At 28.7% G+C, this 17,613-nt stretch overlaps 1 protein-coding gene across 1 annotated transcript; it reads right to left on the bottom strand.

The window, feature by feature from the left end:
- Positions 1-12,286: 12,286 nt before the first annotated feature.
- Positions 12,287-13,251, bottom strand: LOC120083261. Its single transcript, XM_039038933.1, has one exon. The coding sequence runs from the start codon at positions 13,147-13,149 to the stop codon at positions 12,520-12,522; it is 630 nt and encodes a 209-aa protein (XP_038894861.1). The 5' UTR covers positions 13,150-13,251; the 3' UTR covers positions 12,287-12,519.
- Between the last annotated feature and the right edge of the window lie 4,362 nt (positions 13,252-17,613).

Here is a 17,613-nt window from a genome sequence, read left to right on the forward strand (position 1 = left end):
ATGTTATTCTTCCTATCAGTTTTATATATGATAACCATTGCAATGTGTATCTTTAAAACTAAGTAGATTTCTCTTTGATTGACTAGAGAACAATGCATTGTCTATTGTAAATTTTTGTTCCTTTAGGCAAAATAATATTTGTTTTTCCAAAGCCTTTAATCAGGTTTGCAAAATTTGATATCATATTTACTTTTGCTTCCAACATTGTCAGTTTGGAAAAACATAGATCTTCTTTGCTCATTTTTTAATTATCCAACATATGAAAATGATCCATATTTCTTAATTAAAAGAAAACAATTACAATAAGAAAAATAATATTTGGAATATACAAATGTTAACATCTACTAAGAAAAAAAAACATAGAGATGAATAAAAAATAACAACATTAAATCTACATATTTTCAAAGTAAAAAAATTAAAATAAAATAAAATGATGTTCCATCAATTCTGCCGATTTTCTCTTCAGGAGATTCAAAGAAGACTGCCACATCCAAATTTTTCATATAGGATAGGTCAAATATGTCATTATCCTGGTATGCAAAATTTGCATCCACGTTTTTTTTTTCTTTTTCCTTCACGGAGATTTGATACAGATCAATTAAGTGTTTTAACATATGACAGGTACATGACCAATGACCAGTCATTCTGCATCGAAAGCATTTATTTTCAACACTATTTGAACTCTTATCTTATGGAGTTTTCTCTTTGTGATCATTATTTTGTATGGTTATTTTGAAATTTGAATTATTAGAATGACCACCATGAAAATAATAATTTTTTCTTCCTCAGCCACGATCACGACCTCGACCAAGACCACGACCCCGATCATGATTATTAACATTCACAACATTCACTTTAGGGAAATGATATTGTTCCCGTTGGTCGAAATTCATCAACAACTAGTTATTTTTGCTCAGCCATGAGAAGATATGAAATTGGTCCAAACTACTATTTAAAACTTTTCTCTCAATATTGCTACTATAAAAGCATATCCGAATTGTAGAAAAATGTCTTCTCTAACATATTGATTTAAAATTTTGGAGCCTCAAGTGTATCCATTTACAATGAGCTTTAGGAAGAAAAATTATTTTTTGATGATCACATTTTTATGGCATCCATGTGTATTTTGGCATCAAGCACTGATGACAAATAGTTATTACCATTAATATCAAATTCTAACTTGATAATTATTCATAGCAACACTATTACAAAATATTATATTTATATTAGAAATTTAATATATATCAAATATGTAAAACAACATTTAATTTATTAATTATAACGAAGAGAGAGAAAAACCAATATACCTTTAGGACCTAACTTTAGCGGAAAAAATAATAGGAGTTCGTGCTGAAAACGTGTTGTGAATTTGAGGAGCACAACGACACACAATGAGAATATGAACATAGAGAAAATATAATATAATAAAACAAATAAATATAATATAATATAATATGTAAATTAATTAAATTAACAAAATATGAAATAAGGAATTTTTTTAAAATCTCCACTTTATCTAATTTTCATGGATTTTGCCCAATGTGTATGTCTTCCAAAACTAACCAAATGCCATTATTTATAGAAAATTTGACAAATAGAAGGTGGATTACATGGACACTAATAATGTATAATATTGAGACATATAGACTACACTTTGGGAAATAAAGACATGACACATGGTTAATGGACACTAAGCATGAGCATCTAATGGATATCTATTATCATAATATTTATAATAAAGTCATAGTTTGTTGTAGAGGGGAGAGAATTGAAAACTTAAAGAAGGAAGAATGGAAAACGAGGACTATCTTTAGTACTAAAGTAAAAACTGAAGAACAGGAGATGCACTTGGACATTTCAACTATGTTGACACATCCTTAACACTTTCATTATACCCTGAGGCAATGGCCTAAATTCATTAATTAAAAATTTGAAAGTACAAGCAAAATCCCAAAAAGAGAGCTAAGGAAAAGCTCAATTAAGAACAATAAAAGAGATATCATAGTTTAAAAGAAAGTTTAATACTAAAGTATTATGTATTAATTCAATAATAGAAAAGATATCTTTAGTACTAAATGTTGTGAAATTGAAGAGCACAATGGAGCACAACGGATATGGAGAAAATATAATATATTATATATATAATAATAATAATAATAATAATAAATAAAATATAACTAAACTTATAAATAACTAAATTAAAAATAACTAAACTTATAATTTTATGAAAATAGGAATAATAGAAATAAAAAATATGATTTTATGGAAATAGGAAATATATGAAAATTTCTTTTTATTCTCACCAATGTGCATAATGTTAAGATCCACCAAATGCCATTATTTATAGACAAAGTGGCAAGTTGGATGTGGACTTACATGGACACCAAGTATGAATTATTACAAGTCATATGAACAACATGAAAAATGACACGTGACTTATAGGACACTGAGCATTGGGCATCTATTTTTATGATATTTATAATACTCCCCCTTAGATGCCCATATATATATATGAAATATGCTTCGTTAAAACCTTACTAGGAAAAAAAACCCTAATGAAGAAGACAGAGTACATATTTCATATAATACATACTCTTAAAAGAATACAATATATTTACTCCCCCTCACGAAAACATCACTTAAGATCTCTGAGTCGTCGCGTTCCAATATTGTGCACCAATTTTTCAAAAGTTGCGGTTGGTAATGCCTTTGTAAATAAGTCTGTCAGGTTATCCTTCGAACAAATTTGTTGCACAGTGATGTCGTCATTTTCTTCGAGATCATGAGTGTAGAAAAACGTCGATGAAATATGCTTTGTTCTATCTCCTTTAATATATCCTCCTTTGATTTGAGCTATGCAAGCTGTGTTGTCTTCGTATAATATTTCTGGAAGATTTTAATTAGAAGACATACCACATGTTTCACGAATGTGCTGAGTCATTGACCTTAGTCATACACATTCTCGACTAGCCTCATGAATTGGAAGAATTTCAGCATGATTTGAGCAAGTGGCTGTTATGGTCTTTTCATCGATCAATATGATATAGCAGTTCCTCCACATGTGAACAGATAACCAGTTTGAAATCTAACTTTGTGTGGATCAGATAAATATCCAAAATCTGCATAATCAACTAGATTTAATTTGATTATTTGAATAAAATAAACCCATATTGATTGTTCCTCAGAGATAATGGAGTATATGCTTATTTCCGTTCCAATGTCTTTTTGTTGGAGAAGAACTATATCTAGCTAATAAATTTAATGAAAATACAATATTTGGTCTTGTATTATTAGCAAGATACATAAGTACACCAATTGTACTAAGAATGGTACTTTAGGATCAAGAAGTTCTTCATTATCTTCTCAATGTCGAAATATAAATTTCTTTATATCCAATGAACAGACTTCCATTGGAATATTTAATAGATGTGCTTTGTCCATATAAAATCTTTTCAAAATTCTTCCTGTATAAGTTGACTGGTGAATAAATATTTCATTTGCTAAATGCTCAATTTGCGAACCAAGGCACAATTTTGTTTTTCCGAGATCTTTCATCTCAAATTCTTTCTTAAGATATTTTATTGCCTTTGAAAGCTCTTCAGGAGTTCCAATTATATTCAAGTCATCAATATATACAGTTATAATAGCAAATCCTGCTTGTGATTTCTTTATAAAAACAAACGGACATATAGGATTATTTTGATATCCTTTTTTCAATAAATACCTACTCAGGCGATTGTACCACATTTGCTCTGATTGTTTCAATTCATATAGTGATCTCTATAACTTTATTGAATACCCTTCCCGAGAATTTGATGTATATGTTTCAGGTACTTTAAATCCTTCTAAGATTCTCATATAAATATCATTATCAATAGATCCATATAAATATGTTGTGACTACATCCATAAGATGCATATCCAGACTTTCATACACAGTCGAGTCAATTAAATATCTTAGTGTAATTTGAATCCACCACTGGAGAAAATGTCTCCTCATAATCAAGACCATGTCTTTGTGAAAAACCTTGTATAGCTAGTCTTGCTTGTGACCTCATTATTTACATTTCTTTTTCTCACAAATACCCATTTGTATCCCATAAGTTTCAAATCTTTTGGTGTTCGAACTACTGGTCCAAAAACCTGTCATTTTGAAAGTGAGTTTAATTCTGCCTCGATTGCTTCTTTCCACTGAATCCAATCTTTTTTATATCGACATTCAATGAATTTTGGTTTAGGATCCTCATTTTCAGATATAAGATCAAGAGCAACATTCGCTACTACAAAATCTGCATTACTTGACACTTGTGGTTTTTAATTACTTGACATTTCTTTGGAAAAAAACATCAAGTAATGACCTGTTAGAAAATAAAATGTTAATTAAAATGATTAAAAAGTCGGAGATTGAGGGAATGTTTCGGATATTTTCATGCGAACCATAACTTGACACGTTTTTCGTGTCAAGTATAATAAGCTCTTACTTGACACGAATAAAATGTCAAGAATAATTTATTTATTATTTTAAATAAGTAAAAGGGTTAAATGCCTTAGAGCAACCCTAAAAATGATCTCAAATGCTCACATCCAAATCCCCTTCCCAATCTCTCTCACACCCGATCTCTTTCTCCCTCGTCTAATCTCTCTTTTCCCTCACGTGAAGCAGCTCCATCGACCGTCTCTCTCTCATTGTTGTCGTCCAATGGACTTACCTTCTCAATTCGATCTGGGTGATCTCGTCGCCATCCGCCATTATGTGCAATGATACTGCAGTCCCTCTCCCTCTCGAGTTTTGACGCCAGATCTATAATCGTTTGCTACCAGTTCCGATGTCAGTCAAATCGGTCTAGCCAAATCCGCTCATCGTCGTCAAGGTCCAGCTTTGTAACAGATCTGTTCAAGCGCAGGCTTCACTCTATCTTGCTGGAATCTTCTATTTTTTGGTAAGGTTTTAGTAAGTTTGGTGAGTTTTGATTACTTTAGTGGCTTTATTGAAAATTTTTTAATACTCATAAGTTTTTTACCCAAATTGATTGATGCTCTTTGTGATTCAGCTTTAGATTCAAGATTTGGAGAACATTAATGTGTTGTCCAACAAGTTGATATCGATTTCGGTAAGATTTTCGACAAGTATATGAGGTATATCTTGTTTGCTATTGGATATTGGGTTTGTTCCATTGTTTCCTACAATATTTTGGTCGGTGTTGTTGGTTTTTCTTGAAGATTTTTTAACACTCAATAAGTTTTGACATTGACTTAGTAATACCTGTCACTTTTTTAGTGTTCAATTGAAGTGTTGGAAGGAGTTAGGTTGTTGTCCAATAGGTTTGAGACTGATCTTGGTAAGGTTTTGATAAGTTTGGAGGTTAGTATTAATAGTTCTTTGTTACCCATTGAAGTATTGGTCTAATAATTGAGTTATTTTCAATTTTTTATTTCAATTCGAAGATTTTAAGGGATTGGAGCCACTGCCCAACAATGTTAAAGATGTTTAGATGTTTTGATAGGTATTAAGGCCTTGAAACTCTTTTGGAATTGTTACATAGTTGCTGAAATTTTGGTTTGTAACCATTATTATTGAACTTTTTATAGGTTGAATTCCTTAGTTATAGTTTTGAAGTAGCATTCAAATCAAGCCCCACTTTGGATAATCTATTTGGAGTTAATTAGTTATTTTGGTGAATGAAATTAGGTCCTAGGGATTGAACTTAAATTTGGATTTATGATTATAGGTTATAATTGTGGCCTTTTGCAGGAGAAGCTTATTTTTTTTATTTGTAGTTTATGCATTTGTAATTTTGCTATCATATTTTTTAAAATTTTGTAACTAGAGTAGCTAGCCTTATATTCAAATTATTTGTAAATGAAAACTTGCACGTTTCCTCTTATTTGATTCTAATGATGTGTTTCTAATTTGATGATCTGGATTTTATTGAAGAGTGTGTGGTGAGACACACTTGGTTGTTGATTTTACACAATTATTTTGAAAGTGTATTTTTCTTTTTCAGATGTGGTTTATCAAATTTTCAGGGGAACTTTGCCGAAATGTTTATAAAATTTGATTTAAAAAATTCTATTTCTAACGATTTTTACTATGAAAGATTGCTAGTCATTTTGTTTTGAAAAATGCTTATATAGTACGAAATTGGATTTCATAGTTTAGTTGATTTGATTTTAAGTGTTTGAATTATAATCTCAACTTTTAGAAACTCATTTGTTATTATGATTTGGTAAAATTTCTATGTATTTAATTAAGTTTTAGCAAGATTAACACATTTCATATTCTGTTGAACTTAGACTTGTTGTGCTACTACTTAGTTGTGGGAAGGAGTGTTGCAGGAAGGAGTGTTGCATGCATAGAATTTTTTTATTGCTTGTAGATAAGAATGGACTTTCAATATTCTCTTCTACTCGTTAATTCCTATATTAGTTTTCTTTTAAAGGTGCACTTTGATTGCCTTTATAGAAGGATTACAACTATGTCAAGTTGCTTTCGCTTGAAAGTTGTGAAAGTTGGGGAAAGTTATCTGCATTCTTCTATTTTACTTTTTAGCATATGCTTGATTTTTTTGATAATATTCTTCGTCTTTATTATATTTTCTCAAATCTCTCCCATCTTCCTTTGTTTTACAGCGAAACGTAATTGTTCCTCTTGAGGTTAGATATGGTCAAAAGAGAATGAATGAAATCCCAGTAAGTCCCTAACTTTAAGTTGCAGATATTTTTTAAGTTTCAAGTATGATATTTTTGCATTGCATAATGGAAACCAATCATGTACATTTTTCCTTGTGTGTTACTTTTTGTCATTGTTGTATCTTAACACTTATTTCTATATTTTGAAATTCGATGTTGTATCTTAACACTTATTTCTATATTTTGAAATTCGATGTTATCGCCATTTATTCTATTTTGCAAGTGGACTTGTTTGAACATGGCTTACCTGACCCTTAGTTCTCGATCTTTAGACTTCAAAGCTCAATGTATAGATTGAATAATATACTTTATTGAGAGGTTACTTATTAAACAATTTGAAAGTTGAGTTTTGTATACAAAACTAATAGTTGAGATTTTATTTTGTGCATGTACATGTGAAAGAGAAATATTGTTGTAATTTGAACATATGAAATTTTTAATGAATATATTGAGTTGATAGATCTTAAATATATAATGTTTATTTAGTTGATGTAATTGTATTGTTGGAATACAAGGCAGAAAATAAGAATATCAATTGGGGCATTTAATTTTAAAAAAAAAAAAAAAGACATACACATGACAAATAAAAAACGTTAAAAGTTATCATATATGATAATTAATCAATGTCAAGAATCAATAAACTTGACATACCATCAATGTCAAGTGTATTGTCTTTCTTGACACGGAAATTATATCAAGAAACATTTGTCTTGACGTTTTTTCAAAATCAAGTTATCACATTATGCTTGACGTTTTTATAAGCGTCAGGTATACCCTTTACTTGACATTGAAAAAATGTCACGTAATCCAATTTTTGTAGTAGTGATTATACACAAAAATATTGTCAATAATTACATCAGTTCGGTTCCCTCTTTTTCCTGTCATGACATAGTTCATTGAAATCTCATTATTATCTTTAGGTATTTCACCTTTCTCACTAGTCATGTCGAGGATTTCTTCATAGGTATTTACATCTTCAACCAAGTCTTTTACATCTTCGAGGATTTCGTTTTCGAGGAATTTTATCTTTGCAACCCATTGGTCTACCACGCTTCTGGCATGTTCCAGACTCATTAGTGACAACTTGTTATATTGAGATATCAACTTTTTATGAAACATTTGTAGCTGGTATATGTGATTTAGTTACTTTCTTTGCATTTATAAATACATTTGATAATTGATTTGTTATATTTTGCAAATGAATCATTTTCTAAACTTCAAGTTCACATTGATCTGTACAATAATCAAAATGAGATAATAACGATGCATTCCATGTAATTTTTTTTTTCAATTTCTTAATTCCTCCCCTTAATTTTGGAAATTTTATCTCATTAAAATGACAATCGAAAAATTGTGTAGTAAATACATCACCCTTCAGGGGTTTAATATATTTAATAATTAATGGGGAATCATATCCAATATATATTTCTAACCTCCTTTGAGAACTCATCTTAGTGCATTGTGGTGGAGCAATTGGAACATATACTGCACACCCAAAAATTCTCAGATGGGAAATATCTGGCTCATGACCATAAACTAATTATAATGGCGAGTACTTATGATAAGCTACTGGTCTAATGCGTACAAGTGACGCTGCATGCAAAATAGCATGTCCCCGTATAGATGAAGGAAGTTTAGCTTTCATAAGTAATGGTTTTGCAATTAATTGCAAACGTTTTATTAATTATTCTATTATACCATTTTGTATATGAACTTAAGCTATAGGATGTTCAATACTTATCCTAATTGACATACAATAATTATCAAAAGCTTGGGATGTAAATTCACCAGCATTATCAAAACGAATGGTCTTAATAGTATAATTAGGGAATACTCTTAACTTAATTATTTGAGCAAGTAATCTTGCAAATGCAAGATTTTGACTTGATAATAAGTACATGTATGACCATCTACTGGATGCATCTATTAATACTATAAAATATCTAAATGGACCACTTGGTGGGTTAGTAGGTTCACATATATCACCATGAATTCGATCTAAAAATGCAAGTGATTCGGTATCCACTTTAGCTAGTGGGCGCCTAATTATTAATTTGCCTTAAGAGCAAGCATCACATGATAATTCATTATATTGAAGAACCAGAAAAATCTTCAATGGGTGTCCATTTGAATTCTCAATAATTCTTTTCATCATTATAGATCATGGATGACCCAATCGGTCGTGCCAAATTGTAAATATGTCTGGATTCATGAACTTCAGGTTCATTGTTGCATATGTTTCGATTACTCATATATAAATATAATACAATCCAGAAGATAAAGCAGACAATTTTTTCAATATACGTTTTTCATTTAAGACAATAGAGATAATATATAGATATTCCACATTATTTTTACTATCAGTCTTAATATGATAACCATTGCAACGTATATCTTTAAAACTTAGAAGATTTCTCTTTGATTGACTAGAGAACAATGCATTGTCAATTGTAAATTTTGTTCCTCTGGGTAAAATAATATTTGCTTTTCCAAAACCTTCGTTCACATTTGCAGAACCTGATATTGTATTTACCTTTTCTTTCAACATTGTCAATTTGGAAAAGTATTTTTTATTTGTAAGTATTGTTTGTATAGTTGTACTGCCTGCCAGACATAGATCTTCTTTGTTCACTTTTGAAACACCCAATATATGAAAATGATTCATGTTTCTTCACTAAAAGAAAATGATTACAATAATAAAAACAACACTTAAAATATACAAAAGTTATTAAAAAAAAATGTGAAGATATATAAAAGAAAACAATAACATTAAGTCTAGATATTCTCAAAATCAAAAGAAACACTTGATGTTCCATCAACTGCGTCAATCTTCTCTTCAGAAGTTTCAAAGAAGTCCGCCACATCCAAATTTGTCATATGAGATGGGTCAAATATATCATTATCTTGGTATGCAAAATTTGCTTCCACATTTCCCCCTTTTTTCTTTAGGGATGCTTGATAAAAGTCAACTAAGTGTTTTGACGTACGACAGTTACGTGACCAATGCCCAGTCATTCTACATCGAAAGCATTTTTTTCAACACTTTTTGAATCCTTATCTTGTGGAGCTTTTCCTTTGTGATCATCATTTTGTGTGGTTCTTTTGAAATTTGAATGATTAGAACGATTACCACAAAAATAATAATTATTTCTTCCTCTGCCATGGTCACAACCTCGACCGCGACCACGACCTCAACCATGATTATTATTAAAATTTACAACATTCACTTCAGGGAATGGTGTTGTTTCGATTGGTCGAGATTCATGATTTTTCAACAATACTGTTTAAAACCTTTCTCTTGATATTGCTGTCGCATGAGCATATTCGAGACATGAAATGTAGAAAATATATTCTCTAACATATCAGTATCAGTAATTTTTTCTTCGCATAACAACAATTTTGAACTGATTTAAAATAATGTGGAATTGTAATTACTTACTGATTTAAATCTTATAGCGTCAAATGCATCCACTCGTAATGACTTTTAGGAAGAATAGTCTTTTAATAATCATACATTTCTTTCAAATTTTTCCACAAGATACAGGGATCTTTGTGTAAGATACTCCATTTTTAATCACTCGTGGAGATGATGACGAAGAAAATCATAACTTTTGCTTTGTCCTGACTGGATGTCATATTTCCTTCTTTAATTGCTTCTCCTTAGTTCATAGCATCCATGTGAATTTCGACATCGAACTCCCATGACAAATAATTATTGTCATTAATATCAAGGATTGCGAATTCTAATTTTGTAAGGTTTGTCATGGCAACACTATCACAAAGTATTGAAATTTAATATGTAGTAAATATGTAAAATAACATTTAATTTATTAATTATAATAAAGAGAAAAAAAAAAAAGACCTACTTTAGGACCTACTTTCAACCATGAAAGTAACAGGAGTTTATGTTGATAACGTGTTGTGAAATTGAGGAGCACGGTGGAACACAACGAATATGGAATAACTTACAAATAACTAAAATTATAATTTTATGAAAATAGGAATTATAGAAATAGAAAATATGATTTTATGAAAATAAGAAATATGTGAAATTTTCTTTTTATTCTCACCAATGTACATAATTTTAAGATCCACCAAATGTCATTATTTATAGGTAAAATACAAGTATGATGTTGATTTATATAGACGCCAAGTATGAATATAAACCACATGGACAACATAAAAAATAACACATGACGTTTAGTACACTAAACAAGTGGACATCTACTTTTATGATATTTATAATACTAAAGTATTAGTTGGAATGCTGTTGTCACTCTCGTCATTTATATACACCTGACATTTATAATTTTATTTGTTTTAGAATATAAAGTAATAAATAAATATAATAATTGAATAGTATCGTAATTTTTTATATAAATATAAATATTGAAATTATCTTCGTCAATTTCTCAAGCAATTCCATGGCAAAGTGAGAATACCTTAATGTTATCAGTATGTTTAATCACACAGACCATTAAAATCCTTGTTATTCAAACATATTTCATTGTTAAATCATCATGATACTGATCTAATCATCTTTTTTAATATTCTTAATCCTTAAAGAATGTCGTTAAAGTTGTCTTTTGTCTAGTATCCACTAAAGATGAACGAAATGGTACAGTGTCTTGCTTGTGCGATGGCTAACTTTTATAATTTTAAGATTTAGTTTTGTAAATTTCACTTTTTCTTCAGGAAGGTGTTTAAGGATTCTTGAACTTTCTGACTGGCTCTCGTGAAAAGTTGTGTTTAGATGATGATTTGGTGGATTTATCATCTTAAAAGAAATATATTAAAGAAGAGAGGGGGGGAAAATGTTAAAAGTCATAAAGTTTGATGTAGAGGAGAGAGAAGGTTGATTAATAGTCTCCATATACATACCATGGGACATTTTATTTTATTTATTTTGAAAATAATGAAGGATATTATTGTTGCTATTGAAAGTTCAAAAGCCACCATGATATTTTTTAAACGATAAGTTAATATTAAATATTAGTTCAAATGTTTAGTCACTATCATCATTCATATATATATATATATATAATGGNTAAGGACATGTGTTTCTTAAATGATATTCTATTATTATTTGGAATATTTTTACATATAGTAAAATGAGCCAATGATTTATAAATATAAAAAAATGAATAATAAAATTTTAAATAATCGACGGTAGAATCTACCTATTTATGTCTATCTGTAGATAAATTAATAATCTATCGTCATCTATCACGACCTATATTTCTCGATAACTATTATTTATAAATGTTTTTAATAATTTTATCATTTAAAATAATTTTTTAATTTTTTTTTACTTTAAAATATAAAGTACTGAATAAATATAAATTCATAAACTCTTTTTAGAAGAAATGTACCAGGGAGGATTTGAAATTTCAGAGGGCAGATATCTCAACTGCCAATGTGGAAACTAAAAATAATTTCCTTATTAATATGAATATTAAAATGATCTTGTGAATTTTCAAAACTACCCCTCCCCAATCAACAAATAATAAACCGGAGAGAGAACAAGAGGGGCAAAAAAACGTCAGGTACCCGGTGTTTCTGTTTTGTAACGGTATAAAAATAAAGATGAAGGATCCTTCTTTTTTTTTTTTGGTTTAAAATAATAATAATAAAAATAAAAATAAAACATATTTTTAGGAAATTCTGCATTTCTATTCTAAAATTGTGTTTTCTTTTTTTTCTTTTTTTGCTCTTTTCAAATTTACAACCTACACGCTTAAAACGACGTCGGGTCCCACGCAGCAACACGTGGAAAACCCGACCCTAAAAGAAAACCAAGAAAGCACCTCCCCTCATTCGAAAACCGTTTCTACAAAGCCGATAACGACTCCGGCCGAAACGGCACGTCGGAGTAATCAAACAAACCACCCAATGCAACAAACTCTCCGGCGCCCAACCCATTTTCCTCCGCCGCACCGGAACCAATCCCCATTCCCAACTCGAACGAGTCGTAACACGGAATCTCATCTCCAAACCCTAACTTCCCTTCCAACTCAAACACATCCGGAGAACAACAAGCAGGCATAAAATCAGTCGCCTCCATCTTCCCTTCCGTACTCAAACCTCCCCTGGACGGCGGAAGCCCTAACTCATCATCCGACGCCCCGAACAGATATCCTAGTTCCGCCTGAGGAGTTTCATTCTGATCTGCCGACGGCAAGGCTTGAATCTCTTCCTCGAAACTTTTAATAAACGAATCCAGTTCAAGACCTTCGATACTCTCATCCCGCTCCGCTACAGCGTCGGAATCTTCAAGGATGTTGAGTAACTCATCCTGAATCTCCTCAGATTCCACCAAATCATCAATATTCAAATCACCGGCAGCAACATTCAAATTCTCCTTAGAGTTGAGTCGTCTAAGCTTGGACTCAGCCGAATCGGCTAGCGAGTCGTCGAACTCGTCGCGAACTCGCTTCTTATCCTGAGAGTAATTTTCCATGGAAGATAGAGAGATTAGAAGAAGACGAAGAATTAGTGATTTTAGGCCGCCATTAGAAAGAGAAGAAATAGAAGAAGAAAAATGTGAAGTGGTGTGTGAAATGGAAGGAGGGAGGTTTAAAAAGAGAGGAGAAGAGAGGATTTGATGCGAAATAAAAGACAAGGACACGTGGCGAATAAATATAGGGTTTTTAAAAATAAAAAAAAAATAAAAAAAGAACTATTTCTCGGTCGTCTTCCACTTTTTCTTCCCTTTTTTTTCTTCTTCCAATTTTATCCACTGTGTTTGTTTTAAAGGATTCTCCTCCTCTTTTTTTCTTTTTTTACTCCAAAAATAAAATATATTTGGGTTATGGTTTTTTATTTAACTAAATTTGAATGAAAACTTTGAAGTCCGTTGCGGGACCCACTGACTTGGCATTGAATTTCGCCTTTTTGAAAAAAAAGAAAAGAAAAGAAAAATGACATTTTCGGGTTATTTATGTTTTATTTTTGAATTTTAATTAATTACATCGCTGGGGTCGGCGTTGAATCGGACTACGCATTGCCCCTTGACTGGTCCACCCGAGTTTTGCATTACTGTCTTTTTCCTTTTATTTTCTTTTTCCTTGACCATTCTTTATTTTGGCTTCTCCCTAAATTTTAATTAACAAACCTCCACAATTTTCTTCTTTTGAGTTGAATGACTATTTTCCCCCCTTTTTAGCAAAAAATACCAAATACAAAATACTACTACTGAACTTTTGCCACAAGTTTCAATTATTTATACCTTTTTTTTTTAATTCAATTTTACCATCGAGTTTGACATTAAAATATATATACACTTGAACTTTGAATTACAATTTCATAGAAGATTTAATTTTATTATTACCATCTATTTCATTAAAAAAGATATATATTAGGTTAAAAAATACTTTTGATGTTTAAACTTTTTATAAAGTATTGATTTAGTCTATAAACTTTGATTTATAACAATTTAGTCTATGTAATTTCAATTTTATAATAATTTAGTCTCCGAATTTTAGTACGTAACAATTTAGTTCTTATACTTCCATAATTGTAACAATTTACTTTGTAACATAACATAACTCAGCAAAATTAGATATGAAACTTTAACACTTTATGATGTAAACTCGATATTTTGTAAAAATATTGAATTTCTAATTAATTTAATGATTTATTTGTGCATGAAATCTTATTAAGGATTGACATTAATTTCTTTAATATGGATTACAAATGTTAAAGTTCAAGAACTTGATTATTACATAATAAAATTTAGAGACTAAATTATATATTATTGAAAGTAAAGTGATGAAATCATTACAAACTAAAGTTCATAGACTAAATTACTTATATAAAATTTAGGGACTAAAAGTGATTCTTAACCTAAATATATTATTAGTTTCAACCATTTATGTAAATAATGTTATGAATTTTTTTTTTCCTTTAAAACAACCATTTATAGTTTTAACCGTAAATAATTAAAAACTATTACAAAGTTTGATATTATTTTGTATAATTTAACTGTTTTAAAATAAATTAGATTCAGCGCCCCCTTTAAGAGGTATTATTTTAAAAAACTATTTAATAGCTATAGAGATCTTTCAATTATTGATTTAATGAATATGTTACAATATAATATATATATATATATATATATATATTATATATATATTAATATATATATATTATAAATCAAACAATACTAAATAATGAAGTGAGGGTTAATTCTTTTCCTCCATAAACACTTCAAACATCAATAAATAACATATTGCTATTTATGAAGACGGCTAATGAGTGATTAAAACAGCCTTTACGTTGAAGATGAGATGATCATAATTTTCCTAATATTAACTATTAGTTAAACTAAACTAAAACAACTTTGTGAACTCAATATTTAATATGACTTAACACGGTAGGTTTGTCTACAAACCTCGTAAAATTTATACTTAAAAACAAACAAACAAACAAACAAAAATGTTATGTCCATTTTGAATAATTATTTTGGTTTTTTTAAATAAATCTATTTTCTCCTCATTTATCCGGAATAATTTGCATTTATCTTAAATAAATCATTGACTTCTTAGTCAAATTTTACAAAAAAAAAAAAAATTAAAATTAAATTAAATAAAAAGCTATTTTTAAAATTTAATTTCGTTTTTTAAACTATTGGTTAAAAAAATAGTTAATAAATGAATAAATTTGAATGTAGAATTAATGTTTATAAGTTTAATTTTTTAAAAACGAGAAAAAACTAAATAATTGTATAACGAAGATTTTAGACTTCATAAAATACAAAAATTTTAATTTTATTAAATAATATATATATTTTTTATAAAATTATCTTAAGTTAACCTCAAAGTTCATAATAATTATTGAATTGTAATATACGAAAACGAGGACTCTAAACAGAATAATAACAAGACAACGAAAACGACGACGAAAAAGAAACAAAATGCAAAAAGGAAGGTGGTTTAGGGTCAGGCATGTATGATGTAAGACTTGAAAAAAAAAATTAAACTAAGAATTATATTAAACGTTAAACTTTGAGGTTGTATCAATTTAAACTATAAATTCTAGGGTATTAATTTAAATCTCAAACTAATAATTATATCAATTTAAGCCCTGAATTTTTATAAGTATATCAATTTAAATCCTAAACTTTCATAAGTGTATCAATTTAAACCTTGAACTTTTAAAAACTTATCAATTTAAATCTTAAATTTTCATAAGTGCATCAAAATAAAAGACAATAGAAGGTTTAAGTTGATCCAATTATGAAAGTTCAGGGTTTAAATTGATACACTTATAAAAGTTCAAGTTTAATATACAATTATTAGTTTAGAGTTTGAATTGATATAATCTCTAAAGATCAGAGTTTAAATTGATATAATCATTAGTTTATGACTTAAATTGATATAATACCTAACGTTTTAAGAATATAAATTGATATTTATCCGAAAATATACTAATAGTGAATTTTTTTCTCTCCTTTTCTTTTCCGTACAATGAATAATGAAGTTCTTCCGTCACTCTTATTTCTTATTATTATTATGATTTTTTAAGAAAATTTTTTATTTTAATAATCAAACTTATAGATATTACTTCTATTTATAAATTTTTTTATTTTAATGTCCACTTTTTACTAATATGATCAAACATAAATTAAAACTTGAAAATTAAAAAGCAGTTGATCTTGTTAGCATTTTTAGTAATTTACGTATTTTTTAAAAATGTAAAACCAGGTGTGAAATTTATGTAACCAGTATAAATTTTAAAAATAGAAAATTAAAAACAAAGGGTTAACAAACACGGTCAAAAGTGTAATAATTCAACCAACATTTTATGTTCAATAAATTTATTATGATAAATTAAAATTCTTAAAAATTAATTGATAAATCAGATGTAAACTTAAATTTTGTCTAATTAAATCTTTTTTTTAAAATTGAGGGACTAAATTGTAATTTGACCTAATTAATTAATTAGAGTGGACGTAATGGGATGCCGTTCACGTGAACCATTAAACCCGCCAGAGAAAATAAATAAAAATGGTAACGATCGTTATCTTCCCGTTCACTGCCGTACCGCAGTTTCCCAGTCGTGAACGGCAACCTTGTTTGCAAGTAATTGTTTGGTGGGTCCCTATCGAAACCCTTAATTAATTATAATCCAACGGCTCATATTACTTCTTCTTGTCATCACTAGAAGTCAACTCCATTTATATCAAGACTTTCTTTTATTTTGATATTAGGTAATAAATAGATTTAAATCTTATTTTCTTTCCCTCAACTTGGAATAATATTCTATTTTTATTTTTAGATTTTTTAAATATTTGTTTTAATCTCAAAATTTAGAATATTTTTTTTTATTTTGATTTTTAAATTTTTAAAAATATTTATTTTAGTCCTAAAACTTTTAGAAAGTGTTTATATTGATCCTCTATATATTAAGATTTCGTTAACTTTTAAACAATATAATGAGACGACTTGTATTTTTTTATGAGTAGGCTATCAAATAAGCTAGCTATGATAAAAAAATCTAGAGTTTTAAATTTGAATAAGGTGGCAAAGCGAAAGAATTTAAAAGATATTTTTAGTTCAAAATTTTGGTCGTTAGGTATTTTACATGTTAATTATTGACATTTTACTTCACTTCCATCTTTTCAATGCATCTAGAATATAATCATCCAAAAATACAAGCTTCCTCATGTTTCAGTTGAAAAGTTAACATAATTTAATAATAGAAATCAAAATAAATAATTTTAAAAATTTAGAGATTAAAACGATTGTTTTTTAAAATTTAGAGAATAAAATAGAAAAATATTTAAAATTTACAAACTAAAATAGGATATATCTTAATATAAACCTATTTTGGGTAAAATATAATTTGACTAGTACAAACTTGTACTATTAAATTTAAAAAAAAAACACTCGTGATTGTACTTTCCATGTTTATGTGAAATGAG

This window comes from Benincasa hispida, chromosome 8 (assembly GCF_009727055.1).
Source record: "Benincasa hispida cultivar B227 chromosome 8, ASM972705v1, whole genome shotgun sequence".
In the NCBI taxonomy this organism is placed as follows: Eukaryota; Viridiplantae; Streptophyta; class Magnoliopsida; order Cucurbitales; family Cucurbitaceae; genus Benincasa; species Benincasa hispida.